The sequence below is a fragment of the Aristolochia californica genome, unplaced genomic scaffold, assembly GCF_029961685.1.
Source record: "Aristolochia californica isolate CCGP_79_NKW_82.1479 unplaced genomic scaffold, dmAriCali1.0.hap1 SCAF_4, whole genome shotgun sequence".
Taxonomy (NCBI): Eukaryota; Viridiplantae; Streptophyta; class Magnoliopsida; order Piperales; family Aristolochiaceae; genus Aristolochia; species Aristolochia californica.
The window spans coordinates 43,676,077-43,691,232 of record NW_027182103.1 but is presented as its reverse complement, the minus strand read 5'-3'; the positions used below and the strand labels follow the sequence as shown (position 1 = coordinate 43,691,232).

The 15,156-nt window shown below is 38.8% G+C and overlaps 4 protein-coding genes across 4 annotated transcripts; all 4 read right to left on the bottom strand.

The window, feature by feature from the left end:
• Window positions 1-941: 941 nt before the first annotated feature.
• Window positions 942-1,539, bottom strand: LOC137963405 (non-specific lipid-transfer protein A-like). Its single transcript, XM_068810529.1, has 2 exons — window positions 1,213-1,539; window positions 942-1,082 (listed from the first exon to the last, which is right to left on the bottom strand). The coding sequence occupies exons 1-2, from the start codon at window positions 1,537-1,539 to the stop codon at window positions 942-944; spliced, it is 468 nt and encodes a 155-aa protein (XP_068666630.1).
• Window positions 1,540-3,355: 1,816 nt separating this feature from the next.
• Window positions 3,356-3,953, bottom strand: LOC137963404 (non-specific lipid-transfer protein A-like). The gene is made up of 2 exons (XM_068810528.1): window positions 3,627-3,953; window positions 3,356-3,496 (listed from the first exon to the last, which is right to left on the bottom strand). The coding sequence occupies exons 1-2, from the start codon at window positions 3,951-3,953 to the stop codon at window positions 3,356-3,358; spliced, it is 468 nt and encodes a 155-aa protein (XP_068666629.1).
• Window positions 3,954-5,772: 1,819 nt separating this feature from the next.
• Window positions 5,773-6,366, bottom strand: LOC137963403 (non-specific lipid-transfer protein 1-like). Its single transcript, XM_068810526.1, has 2 exons — window positions 6,121-6,366; window positions 5,773-5,910 (listed from the first exon to the last, which is right to left on the bottom strand). The coding sequence occupies exons 1-2, from the start codon at window positions 6,364-6,366 to the stop codon at window positions 5,773-5,775; spliced, it is 384 nt and encodes a 127-aa protein (XP_068666627.1).
• Window positions 6,367-8,899: 2,533 nt separating this feature from the next.
• On the bottom strand, window positions 8,900-15,130 carry LOC137962848 (beclin-1-like protein). The gene is made up of 10 exons (XM_068809949.1): window positions 14,783-15,130; window positions 13,617-13,969; window positions 13,344-13,514; window positions 12,345-12,469; window positions 11,432-11,480; window positions 10,699-10,857; window positions 10,498-10,583; window positions 9,845-9,916; window positions 9,459-9,608; window positions 8,900-9,235 (listed from the first exon to the last, which is right to left on the bottom strand). The coding sequence occupies exons 1-10, from the start codon at window positions 14,931-14,933 to the stop codon at window positions 9,004-9,006; spliced, it is 1,548 nt and encodes a 515-aa protein (XP_068666050.1). The 5' UTR covers window positions 14,934-15,130; the 3' UTR covers window positions 8,900-9,003.
• Window positions 15,131-15,156: the final 26 nt, after the last annotated feature.

Below are 15,156 nucleotides of genomic sequence, written 5' to 3'. Positions count from 1 at the left end.
CCCGAGTTCGTATGACGTGAGATGGACAAAGTAGGGGATGTCATTCCCATGAGTACATTGGAAGCGGGTAAAAATTTGATGGTGATGACCTCAAGATATTCGTAAGAACGGTGATGCGACACACTGGACGAATATGTGTATCTTCTTGAAATTGTATGTTTTATGCGATAATTCAAATTCTCTGAACAAATCTGAAATAACCAAAAACTGTGATTTTTTGAGCTTCTTATAGTTAGATTGTCACCAAACCAAAATTACTGGCTATGCCAGTTGATTATGCACCTCCATATTTGCACCTTTTGATGTAGAGGTGATCTTACCATTTATTACAACGTTGATTGAAACTATCTAGTGAGTGTATCGATTTCTAACTCAAATGGTACAAGTTTGGACTTACATATCATGGTTGAGGAGGGGAGTTAAGTCCAGGGATCGGTCACCACTTATGCAAATTCATGGAGCTACCCTTCACTAATCCTGGGTCCAGCTTTAGGACTTGGGAGTCTCAACCCAGCTATTGCGACCCATCCTAGATTTTATGGCAGTATAGCTGAACGACAAGTGAAGATAGCAGAGTCATGCTCTATTAGAATATTCTATGCATGCATCTTTTTTTTTTTCTCTTATGTTGGGGATATACTCTAGAACTCTGGAATTTGAACGAAAAGTAAGATTTAAAACAATGATTTTTCTGTCAGAAAACATCATTACACTTAAGAATTTAATCTGATTTCGTTTAGGTAGCATCTTTGCATTTATTCTTTTTACATTCTATCCGCAACGTCATGTGTTTTATACTCCTCGTGGAGGTTCCTTGAGCGGGATGTTCTATTGGCCTCAGATCGTATCATGATCTCGATAACAAGTGCAATTATCGAATGGAGAAGCTGTTGAAAGTTGCAATAATACTATCGTACGTTACTCATTGAAAGGTTAATACATCATGACAAAAATGAACCCCTAAGAATGTAAACTAATTCTAAAAGATCATCTTCGATGGTCTGCTTTTCATAACGCATACTTGGCACATCTATCAACTCATACAGGACTTGAATCCCCGTCGTCGTTCTCTTCACCGAATCCTGGAAAAAACCAAAAATAAATAAGTAGTCACTTGAACAATCATTGAGAGAAAAAAGATTTCGAATTAATTCTTCTGTCATGCAAAGAAAAAAGGTAAAAGAAGAAGGGATATTACTTGGAGCAATTAACGTTACGTCTTATGGGAATCATAGTCTTGACCCCACACTTTTTAGGTAAACTAGCAACTCGGTTCATGTCAATGCCAGGTACTTTAGATGCGGCCTTCTTGTAGCACCTACAGATTGCTTGTCGATCTGCTCGGGTTGCAACTTTTTTATTGAGATCCTTCATCCCATTACAACAAGCCCCAGAAGGACTATCGGCAGAACCTGTCACGTACGCAACGCATGGCATGAGACCGCTTTGTACATCTTTACAACTCGGAACTGCCTCCCCGGGGCCCCATAGCATTCCCACAATCACCAGCCACAGTAGAGCTCGAACTAGAACAACCATTTTGTTGCTTATGTCACTTTCAGAGAGAAGTTTGGAATCTGAGGTTTAAGGATTTGTTTAATGGTGAAACATGGTGATGAAAAGGGATTAATATATGAGAGTCGGATTGAGAAAGAGGCGACAAAATAGAACAAAAATAAACTAATAATAGAAAACAGGAAGGCGAAGTGCACGATTCCTTAGCTTTCATTTACCACTTCCACGAAACTTTAAAGAAAGGCACAAAAACAGGAAATAAAATTGCAAGATTCCACTTCCCAAGAGACTTGGCTACGCTATTCTATTTATAGCTTGTCAGGACCTTTTTTCTAGCCCAGGTAAGAGTTATGTGGCAACCAGATTGGGTTTCTCCTAATCAAGGGTATCGGACTAGTCGGGTCAACCGTGGGCTAGGCCAAGGCGACCTAGAGTAGGGAGGGGCGGGTCAGGTTAGGGTGTCAAGCTCGCCCTCGTATTTTTTGTCAGTCCGCCATGCTTAGTCGTGAGTGTTGCTTATAGACTCAAGCAAACGACCCGACTTGAACAACTGGATCCATATTTCGAGTGGCCAAGACATGTTCGGGCCATAGTAAGAATACCAAGATCTTAAAATCTAGATGGCGTTAATATGTAGTCTACCAACATGATTGATTGTCTCTAAACTCATCCTCTTACTGAATCTAGTCCCGACGAACTATGACTTCTTGTTATCTCCTTGATGGACGAGTCTTTATTTCTTTTGTAGCTTTATGTTTTACAATCCCAGTTCCCAAATCATTGGTCTCTTAGCATGCTACTATGTTTTTTTATCCCTTTACGTTATCATATCTATCCCCTTAGGGAATCCTTCCCACATCATCTTTTCTTGTTGCGGTGCACTGCCATCTTTCTGAAAGTCCCGAGTTCGTATGACGTGAGATGGACAAAGCAGGGGATGTCATTCCCATGAGTCCATTGGAAGCGGGTAAAAATTTGATGGTGATGACCTCAAGATATTCGTAAGAACGGTGATACGACACACCGGACGAATTTGTGTATCTTCTTGAAATTGTACGTTTGATGCGATAATTCAAATTCTCTGAACAGATCTGAAATAACCGAAACTGTGATTTTTTGAGCTTCTTATAGTTAGGTTGTCACCAAACCAAAATTACAGGCTATGCCAATTGATTATGCACCTCCATATTTGCACCTTTTGATGTAGAGGTGATCTTACCATTTATTACAACGTTGATTGAAACTATCTAGTGCGTGTATCGATTTCTAACTCAAATGGTACAAGTTTGGACTTACATATCATGGTTGAGGAGGGGAGTTAAGTCCAGGGATCGGTCTCCACTTATGCAAATTCATGGAGCCACCCTTCACTAATCCCGAGTCCAGCTTCAGGACTTGGGAGTCTCAACCCAGCTATTGCGACCCATCCCAGATTTTATGGCTGTATAGCTGAACGACAAGTGAATATAGCAGAGTCATGCTCTATCAGAGTATCCCATGCATGCATCTTTTTTCTTTTCTCTTATGATGGGGATATACTCTAGAACTTTTGAATTTGAACGAAAAGTAAGATTAAAAACAATGATTTTTCTGTCGGAAAACATCATTAGACTTAAGGATTTAATCTGATTTCGTTTAGGTAGCATCTTTGCATTTATTCTTTTTTCATTCTATCCGCAACGTCATGTGTTTTATACTCCTCGTGGAGGTTCCTTGAGCGGGATGTTCTATTGGCCTTAGATCGTATCATGATCTCCATAACAAGTGCAATTATCGAATGGAGAAACTGTTGAAAGTTGCAATAATACTATTGTACGTTACTCATTGAAAGGTTAATACATTATGACATAAATGAACCCCTAAGAATGTAAACTAATTCTAAAAGATCATCTTCGATGGTCTGCTTTTCATAACGCATGCTTGGCAAATCTATCAACTCATACAGGACTCGAATCCCTGTCGTCGTTCTCTTCACCGAATCCTGGAAAAAACCAAAAATAAATAAGTAGTCACTTGAACAATCATTGGGAGAAAAAAGATTTCGAATGAATTCTTCTGTCATGCAAAGAAAAAAGGTAAAAGGAGAAGGGATATTACTTGGCGCAATTAACGTTACGTCTTATGGGAATCATAGTCTTGACCCCACACTTTTTAGGTAAACTAGCAACTCGGTTCATGTCAATGCCAGGTACTTTAGATGCGGCCTTCTTGCAGCACCTACAGATTGCCTGTCGATCTGCTCGGGTTGCAACTTTTTTGTTGAGATCCTTCATCCCATTACAACAAGCCCCAGAAGGACTATCGGCAGAACCTGTCACGTATGCAACGCATGGCATGAGATCGCTTTGTACATCTTTACAACTCGGAACTGCCTCCCCGAGGCCCCATAGCATTCCCACAATCACCAGCCAAAGTAGAGCTCGAACTAGAACAACCATTTTGTTGCTTATGTCGCTTTCAGAGAGAAGTTTGGAATCTGAAGTTTAAGGATGTGTTTAATGGTGAAACATGGTGATGAAAAGGGATTAATATATGAGAGTCGGATTGAGAAAGAGGCGACAAAATAGAACAAAAATAAACTAATAATAGAAAAAAGGAAGGCGAAGTGCTCGATTCCTTAGCTTTCACTTACCACTTCTACGAAACTTTAAAGAAAGGCACAAAAACAGGAAATAAAATTGCAAGATTCCACTTCCCACAAGACTTGGCTACGCTATTCTATTTATAGCTTGTGAAGACCTTTTTTCTAGCCCAGGTAAGAGTTATGTGGCAACCAGATTGGGTTTCTCCTAATCAAGGGTATCGGACTAGTCGGGTCAACAGTGGGCTAGGCCAAGGCGACCTAGAGTAGGGAGGGGCGGGTCAGGTTAGGGTGTCAAGCTCACCCTCGTATTTTTTGCCAGTTCACCATGCTTAGTCGTGAGTGTTGCTTATAGACTCAAGCAAACGACCCGACTTGAACAACTGGATCCATATTTCGAGTGGCCAAGACATGTTCGGGCCATAGTAAGAATACCAAGATCTTAAAATCTAGATGGCGTTAATATGTAGTCTACCAACATGATTGATTGTCTCTAAACTCATCCTCTTACTGAATCTAGTCCCGACGAACTATGACTTCTTGTTATCTCCTTAATGGACGAGTCTTTATTTCTTTTGTAGCTTTATGTTTTACAATCCCAGTTCCCAAATCATGGGTATCTTAGCATGCTACTATGTTTGTTGATCCCTTTACATTATCATATCTATCCCCTTAGGGAATCCTTCCCACATCATCTTTTCTTGTTGCGATGCACTGCCATCTTTAAGAAAGTCCGAGTTCGTATGACGTGAGATGGACAAAGCAGGGGATGTCATTCGCATGAATCCATTGGAAGCGAGTAAAAATTTGATGGTGATGACCTCAAGATATTCGTAAGAACGGACGTGCGACACACCAGACGAATATGTGTATCTTCTTGAAATTGTACGTTTTATGCGGTAATTCAAATTCTCTGAACAAATCTGAAATTACCCAAAACTATGATTTTCTGAGCTTCTTATAGTTAGATTGTCACCAAACCAAAATTACAGGCAATGCCAATTGATTATGCACCTCCATATTTAAACCTTTTGATGTAGAGGTGATCTTACCATTTATTACAACGTTGATTGAAACTATCTAGTGAGTGTATTGCCTTCTAACTCAAATGGTACAAGTTTGGACTTACAGATCATGGTTGAGGAAGGGAGTCAAGTCTAGGGATTGGGCTCCACTTATGGAAATTTATGGAGTTACCCCTATCTAACCCCGAGTCCAGCTTCAGGACTTGGGAGACTCAACCCAGCTATTGCGACCCATTCCAGATTTTATGGCTGTATAGCTGAACGACAAGTGAAGATAGCAGAGTCATGCTCTATCAGAGTATCCCATGTATGCATCTTTTTTCTTTTCTGTTATGATGGGGATATACTCCAGAACTTTTGAATTTGAACGAAAAGGAAGATTAAAAACAATGATTTTTCTGTCGGAAAACATCATTACACTTAAGAATTTAATCTGATTTCGTTTAGGTAGCATCTTTGCATTTATTCTTTTTTCATTCTATCTGCAACGTCATGTGTTTTATACTCCTCGTGGAGGTTCCTTGAGCGGGATGTTCTATTGGCCTCAAATCGTATCATGATCTCGATAACAAGTGCAATTATCGAATGGAGAAGCTGTTGAAAGTTGTAATAATACTATCATACGTTACTCATTGAAAGATTAATACATCATTACAAAAATGAACCCCTAAGAATGTAAACTAATTTTAAAAGATCATCTTCGATGGTCTGCTTTTCATAACGCATGCTTGGCACATCTATCAACTCATACAGGACTTGAATCCCCATCGTCGTTCTCTTCACCGAATCCTGGAAAAAACCAAAAATAAATAAGTAGTCACTTGAACAATCATTGGGAAAAAAAAGATTTCGAATTAATTCTTCTGTCATGCAAAGAAAAAAATAAAAGGAGAAGGGATATTACTTGGAGCAATTAACGTTACGTCTTATGGGAATCATAGTTTTGACCCCACACTTTTTAGGTAAACTAGCAACTCGGTTCATGTCAATGCCAGGTACTTTAGATGCGGCCTTCTTGTAGCACCTACAGATTGCCTGTCGATCTGCTCGGGTTGCAACTTTTTTGTTGAGATCCTTCATCCCATTACAACAAGCCCCAGAAGGACTATTGGCAGAACCTGTCACGTACGCAACGCATGGCATGAGACCGCTTTGTACATCTTTACAACTCGGAACTGCCTCCCCGGGGCCCCATAGCATTCCCACAATCACCAGCCACAGTAGAGCTCGAACTAGAACAACCATTTTGTTGCTTATGTCGCTTTCAGAGAGAAGTTTGGAGTCTGAGGTTTAAGGATGTGTTTAATGGTGAAACATGGTGATGAAAAGGGATTAATATATGAGAGTCGGATTGAGAAAGAGGCGACAAAATAGAACAAAAATAAACTAATAATAGAAAACAGGAAGGCAAAGTGCTCGATTCCTTAGCTTTCACTTACCACTTCTACGAAACTTTAAAGAAAGGCACAAAAACAGGAAATAAAAATGCAAGATTCCACTTCCCACAAGACTTGGCTACGCTATTCTATTTATAGCTTGTCAAGACCTTTTTTCTAGCCCAGGTAAGAGTTATGTGGCAACCAGATTGGGTTTCTCCTAATCAAGGGTATCGGACTAGTCGGGTCAACAGTGGGCTAGGCCAAGGCGACCTAGAGTAGGGAGGGGCCGGTCAGGTTAGGGTGTCAAGCTCGCCCTCGTATTTTTTGTCAGTTCGCCATGCTTAGTCGTGAGTGTTGCTTATAGACTCAAGCAAACGACCCGACTTGAACAACTGGATCCATATTTCGAGTGGCCAAGACATGTTCGGGCCATAGTAAGAATACCAAGATCTTAAAATCTAGATGGCGTTAATATGTAGTCTACCAACATGATTGATTGTCTCTAAACTCATCCTCTTACTGAATCTAGTCCCGACGAACTATGACTTCTTGTTATCTCCTTAATGGACGAGTCTTTATTTCTTTTGTAGCTTTATGTTTTACAATCCCAGTTCCCAAATCATGGGTATCTTAGCATGCTACTATGTTTGTTGATCCCTTTACATTATCATATCTATCCCCTTAGGGAATCCTTCCCACATCATCTTTTCTTGTTGCGATGCACTGCCATCTTTAAGAAAGTTCGAGTTCGTATGACGTGAGATAGACAAAGCAGGGGATGTCATTCGCATGAATCCATTGGAAGCGAGTAAAAATTTGATGGTGATGACCTCAAGATATTTGTAAGAACGGACGTGCGACACACCAGACGAATATGTGTATCTTCTTGAAATTGTACGTTTTATGCGGTAATTCAAATTCTCTGAACAGATCTGAAATGACCCAAAACTATGATTTTCTGAGCTTCTTATAGTTAGATTGTCACCAAACCAAAATTACAGGCAATGCCAATTGATTATGCACCTCCATATTTAAACCTTTTGGTGTAGAGGTGATCTTACCATTTATTACAACGTTGATTGAAACTATCTAGTGAGTGTATCGCCTTCTAACTCAAATGGTACAAGTTTGGACTTACAGATCATGGTTGAGGAGGGGAGTCAAGTCTAGGGATCGGGCTCCACTTATGGAAATTTATGGAGTTATCCCTACCTAACCCCGAGTCCAGCTTCAGGAATTGGGAGACTCAACGCACCCCCAATCTAACCCCGAGTCCAGCTTTAGGAAACTGGAGACTCAACGCTATAGCGACCTATCCCAGATTTTATGGCCTTACAGTTGAATGACACGTGAAGAGTGCAAAGTCACGCTCTGTCAGAGTATTCTAGGCATACATTTTTTTTTTCTTTTGTTGTGTACATACTCCAGAACTCTGAGATTTGAACAAAAAGTAAAATTAAAAAACGATGACTTTTCTTTCGAAAAACATCATTACACTTAATAATTTAATCTGATTCCGTTTAGTAAACATCTTTGCATTTATTCTTGTTTCATATTACCCGCAACATCTTGTGTTTTATACTCCTCGTGAAGGTTCCTTAGTGCAGAGAAGTTGAAAGTAACAATAATACTATTGTAATTATTTCGCTTAAGCATCTCATCTCATTTCGTTCATGTTGAGATCTTTGATCCCACTGTAGTAATCCCTAGAAGATGCATGGCATGAGCTTGTTTTCTCTCTTTGCAACTGGAATCTGCCTCCCCTTGTCGCAATGACATTCCCATAATCGGCAACCATAACAAACATTTCTATTATTGATTTTGTTGAAGAAATATTTGAAAACACAAGGTTGAAAGATGTTTAACTGATAAAATATGATTACGGAGAGGGATTTATATAAGGTGGTGATCGAGCAAGAGAAGTAAAACAGAATCAGAAATCGGCCAATAACAGGAAACAGGAAAGCAACAAGCCAAATATTTTGAGCTTCCTCTTACATCTACATTGAAAACAGAGCAGAAAGCGATGAAATCAAGATGCAAGATTCTTTTCTAAATTGGACTGATCATCAGTAACTATGCTGTCATGCCTGCTAATCCTTATCTGTTACTTCATCCTGGTAAAAGGCAGAGCAGAGGTTTAGTTCCTTACTTGGGAGCTGGGTCTTGGGAGGGAAAGATGTGGAGAGAACTAAAAGTAAACACAGTTCGTACCTGACTGTGATATGACTGGAAGGAAGCAATCAAGGCTTACAACTATTTCCATGTTTATTTATCCTTAGCCTTCAGAACAGCATGTACTGATTCGTTGTTTAAATGTCGTGTTAAATCATTGACGAGTGGCTGATAGCAGCATAAACTAACACCAGCTGATGAACTCATCTCTTCCACAAATAGATTGAGAAAAAAATATCCTTTATAATAACAAAATGATCAAATATAACAAAAAATATCATAATTGAAGTAGGCATATGTACATGTGGTAGAAAATACACTTCAATCTCTACTTTGATGGATTTCTAGAATCAGAAGCATATTTTCCATGCGAACTTGGGGTAAGAACCTCTGGTTGAGGAGGAACCACAGGAGAGAGTGGTTGGAAGTTCGTGTTGCCTACAAACCAGAACATGGTCCACTTAAGATTGCAGACAGTATACTTCAGGGCTTTTGTCCAATTCTCCTGTTTGTTGAAGCTCAGAGTAATGGTGTAGTTCTCCACTCTATCATTCTCAATCCTATTAGTCGGAACAAATTATATCAACGAATAGTTTTGAAAAGACTGCAGAAATATGATAATAAATTTGGTAACCAAAAAAAACCAAGAACGAGGCTCGTCAACCATGAGATCAGTTATTCACAATAAAGATTGTGCAGGAGAAAGTGAAATTGGTTGAATAATCTAGAAAGTACTTCTTGAGATTCTATTAAATAATTCTCAACAAAAAGTTGGAGACTTACTTGTAGGGGAGCCTGAAGCATTGATCAGGGGGTATGTTGTTCTCTTGATCCATAGACCTTGCAAACTCTGCAAAGTCCTTGAGGCATGTTAGGAACAGGGTCATTGCTTTGTCAAACCGAGTGCTCCAAAATAAATTCACTGGACCAAACCTGAAACAAGTTAAGCTTTAGATGATGCTACATCACCAGAAAATTAAATGAGCAGAATATGGACTGATCTCTTCAGTAAAAAGCAATGAAAAAGGGGAAACTGAATAACAAATTCTATGAATGAATAAATATTTGAAAGATAAAAAGCAGTCCTGAAAAACTTTACAAGAAAGTACATGCAACAATAAAAGTAAGCGTTCTAATAGAACAAGCAATGTAGAAGAGATGTCACTCACAGCTCATATGTATTATTGTTGGTGTCCATAATCCGCGGGTAACTTCCCATGGGAAGAATCTTTATACGGTACCTGGGGTAGTTATGCATAGGAATTTCCAATAAACATGTTTCCTCATAAAAGATACACTCATCTTCCCAGATTTTTCTGATAAAGATTACTAAGCTACCTAAATCCAGAAAACATTAAGAAACAGAGTTCGAGCTAACGAACAGACAAGGTTTCATTCCTGCCAACTTAAAGAGAATAACATCAGTATCTAAACATGGAGCGACATAAAAGTCAAGCAAGTTCAATAGCCATAAATATATGGCTCATGTTCTACCAATTTTAGGGCTTTCAACAGTTTTGAAGTGGTGTCATTGCTTTCTTAAGTAATCCATTTGAAAATTTCAGCCATTTCCAGGAAATCGGTTTTTCGAACTATAAACAGTAAATTAATTGCAGCAATACCAGAAACCACTAAATGACTTCAGCAAGTATGTTGCGCCAAATGAACAAGCAAAGGTGGAGGTGCGCATGCCAATGCTACTTGTAGAGTCAAAGTCATTTGGCTGCCAGCATATTGTCAACATTATCAATGAGAAGTTACAGGAATGAGGTTTCTCAAAAACAAAGAATGAATTACATCAGTATAACATATAAAAGGATACGGAAACTTTGGCCGGAAATAATGTGCCATGGTGTGAAGCAGAAGGCACGCTTGTCCCCAGGCAGCATTTATCTCATCCCACTCGACCTAAGCATTTCAGCACTATGGTCAAGATCGAGTATCACGTAACAAAAGCAGTTAGAATCAAATATTAATGTTAATGTCTTAAACAGACAAATAATGTACCTGTAGTGCTACCTACCGGAATCTTTGGAAGACGACCAAGACGAAAATAGTTAATTGTTCCAAATTCTCCATCATGTGCTATAGGGAAGGCATCATTCATCACATTGGTGTGCTTCAACAATTCCAGATGTGCTTGGGAAACTTCAATCTTAGCCAAAATTGCATCCCTCTCTTCCTGATGATTAGCAGATGTATCGGTATGATATTCTTGGATTCCACGATAGTTCAACCAAGATATCAAGGGAAAATTTAACCCAAAGTTCCACAGAAAAGCTAGTTGAATTCCATCAAAAGAAACTATGGAGCAACACATGCAATGCAAGGGGGATGGAGAGCATAGATACTCTCTGAATTTTGGTTTATAGACATTTCGGAACCAACCACAGAACCATTAGTTAGAGATTACCATGGTAATTTGTTTTCATCTTTTTCCTCTTTTCAACCAAGAATGACACTTTTTTAAGAGTAAAGAAAATAAAAGAAAGAAATGGGCACCAAAAACCTTCTCACAGAGAAAACCAAGGGGAAGAAATTTTGTAGATTGTTAAGAACGAAAGATAGAAACAGAGAAAGAAATATGAATTTTGTTACTTCAGAAGTGCTAACTATTTCATTTATTATTATTGTGTACTGGTTCAACTAGTTCAGCAGGCTTTGCCTCAATCCAACCATTCCTCAAGGTCAGTCATACACTGACTCAATTTGAAACATTTCCAGAAAATGAGGCCAAAGAAAGCTCAGGTACATACCTGATGAGAAGCTAGCTGGAACTGGAAATTGTTGAACTCATGCCAATACCTTCGACATAAGACAAGCGCTAAACAAATAAGAAAAATTGATGATAATGAGGAAAAAAGGATGAAATTGATCACAAGGAACTTGTAAAGCTATCTATAGAAAACACCCTCAATCAAAAACCTGTGCAATTACAGCAGGGAGAGAGAGAGAGAGAGAGAGAGAGGGAGAGAGAAAGAGAGAGATCAAACATTTTTTGAAGATTCAATGAACTTTTGAGTGCATCGATAAGCTCAAATAAGACATAGGACAGTCTAAAACCTCATGATTTATTTCAGAAAAATGAGATGGAGGTGTCTATGAACCAACAACACAGCCAATCATCTGACTGACCAAACCATATCCAACTGCAACATTCATCAAGTTAAAAGAAATTCCATGTGGTGCATGATTAGGTCCCAAGAAATCTCAAGCCAGTAATAGACATTATTGAAACATCCTTCATAAATTAGAAAACACCTTCTTAAATGAGAGTTTAAAACCACCATTTTGAATACAGATAATAAAACCAGTAAAAGTTGTTGTCTTTGCATGACTTACACAACAGAAAGAAAGTGCACCCAAACATATTGGAGTACAGAAGCAAAGAGATCAAAAGATGATAAGAAAGTACCTAATGAGGATATGATGCATACGTGTTAAATCCAAAATTGCAACAGCCACAAAACAATTAAGAACTTTCCCTTTAGGTTAAAGAATCAAATGTGGTTGTAGTTGAAAAACTAAATATGATACTATTTACCAAAGCAATATCTTCACGTTCGTACAAATGGATAACCAAGGAACTAAAAAATGCACACAATCGAATAGCTTAAGCCAAAATCAGGGAATGCAATAGGTCAGACATGATGATCTTCAGGCACTCACCGTTCCTCAAGTTCATTAAACTGTTTTGATTTTAATTCTAGTTCCTTGAGTTCTGCATTTACTGATGTGCATTGCATCTCTGCCTCTTCAATGGCTGCTTCTAGTCTCTTCTCTTCTTCTTCAATCTTTAACAGCATAATGATCATAAGTTATAACACATTTGAGTGGAAATAATAAGTATGATTTTCTAAGTGGCTAAATTATGGATTTATTTAACAAAGACCCTGCACAAGGAAGATGTAATTTATAAACTGAATCATGAAATATGACCCTCCATGATTTATTCCAAGCACACCAAATCATAGATGTAACTAGATAAAGGTTCTTACGGTGGTAGACAAAACTACATAACAAAATCTGGGTGGCAGGTTAAATATACACCTTTCCTTCATGAATATCACGGGCTATTATGAGTATAAGCAAGTTGCTCATGTAGATCCCATGCTTCATAAAGTCCATGCATGTACATAGGTTGCTTTTGGGACAATACTCAGGCTCAGAAGACAGCAAGAGGACTAGTATTAGACACCAGAATGAACAAATTAAAATAGATAAATAGGACATTGTGCCTCATGGATAAGCATGACAATTGAATTGGAAATATCCCAAGATAATATCACTTAAAAAAACTGCCAAGATAATGTAGCTTAATTTTGGTGAGGCCTTTACCTCAATAGACACATGAGAGGTTTTCTAATGTAAGGTTTTAGGTTTAAATCTTGCCGGAGTTGGTGTTACACATAAAACGATAACGGCAATAACAATAACAATAATAATAACAAAAATAACAACAACAACAATAATAACAATAATGTAGCTTAATTTTCCTTCCATGTAAATGAATTAATTTCACTAGTGCCTATCATGATTTACAAAGGACCAATATCAACTACCTCCTAAGAATTTTCGTAACTGCTTTTTTTCAAAAAGGTTCATACAACTCCTTTGAAAGAAAGAAGAAAAGAAATAATCATCATTCAATCAGAAGGACTCCTCTACCTTGTGTTTCTCCGTCAGACACTCAGCCTCGCTGAGAACATTACGTGACTCCACCTCAAAGCGTTGCAGAAATGCTTCATATGCTTTGATATCTCTGTTTAAATCTTCAACCTCTTTATCGAGTTTATCTGATAGCACCCTCATACACTCCAAGCATAATGGTTGCTCAACCTGACAACATTTTTAGGTCAAAATTATAAAACTTTGCCACAATAAAAACATCATACATCAAAGAAAGGCCGGGTAATGATCACACCGAAAATTTACAGGTACCTGTGTTTGTGTGGTAGCTATATCAAAAGCTCGCTTTAGCACAGTTATGCTTGAGTGGAAACCAGAATGGTTTACCAGTAGAGGGCTATTAGAATTTCCACCAGAAGCTGGGAAATGGCTCCCACCTCCTTCAGTTCCAGTCTCACACTTGTACATGGAAGCAGCTGCAGGTGGTAATACCACAAAAGACTCTTCCAATGCCTTTGCATTGTCAACAGATTGTATTCCACCACGAGGGCGAGGAGGCACACCATGGGCCTGACTTCTTTGCTTTGGCAAAACAACAAAAGAATGGTCCATTCGGCTAAAACTAAGTACATTCCCTCCCCCATTGACTGAAGTGGCTTGAATACCTGCAGAATTATGTTCGATCATCTAAATGATACACAAAGCAAAACACACCAAAAACGCTAAAGAGAGCACTAATTGGAAAAAAATGCAGATGAGAAAGAACATTCTCTCTAGAAATACCAAATAAGAGCACATTCACAGCCCTTCTTTCTATGATATCACTTTAGCATGTTTTCCGTATTGCCTATAAATGTTGAATTTAGACGTGGGTAACATGATACAGATACAGTTATGTATCAGGTTTTCATACTTTTTTATTATCTATTCTACCCGACAAGTGCCTAATATGGCACTAATAAGCTATACACATAGGCATATCGTATCGAATTTTAAGGTTTCCAACATGATAGCCGATACCATTATGGATGTCCTTGTTTCCAACCACCCCAGAATAATTTCACTGCAAAGAAAATGCTACTGGAATTTGGAAACCATCATTAGCTGGAAATTATCTAGCAGTGGCTAACTTGTGGCTAAAGTTGATCCAGTTGACTATTGACTAGTATTATACAAACGACTCAAAGTACACAATATAATCCCATACCACATCAATTTCAAGATTTTGGGCTATCACTCGATCCCAGGCTAGCATCCCCCAACAGGCAATTATTCGAATTATCAGTAACGAGAAACAGATTGATCAAACTCCTTTAGGAGAGGGGGGGGGGGGGGGGGGGGGGGGGGGGAAAGAAAAGAAATTAAAAACCCCAATGAACCAAAGTTCGGGTTATCTACCGTAAAGAAAGGCAATTTAATAACAAGACATTAAAATCAGGTACTGATTCAAGAAGAAAAGAAGAGAAAGGAGCCCTGACCGGAGCGAGAAGAAGATTCATTTAAGAACTTTTCAGCGTAGGCATCAACACCTACGATACATAGAGCGTGGCGGCAATGCTGACATACCCATCTCGGAAGGTTCGGATCGACGGAGAAGCTTCGACCATTTTCGGGGATATTGTCCTTCATTTTTTCTTCCTCGGCCTAGGGCTTCCCTAATTTGAGCTTCTTCCCAGTATATATAGCCAATCAAATCTATGTCGAAATTCTTAATGCGGGTCGCACTACTCTCCTTTGGCAGTCATCCGTGAATCTGATTTCTGCCCTGCTTTTCGATTGCAGAGACCTCCCTCGCGTTCCCGCGAAGTAACGTTACCTATCAAAACTCAAAAACTATCGGCGGCGCGATTTT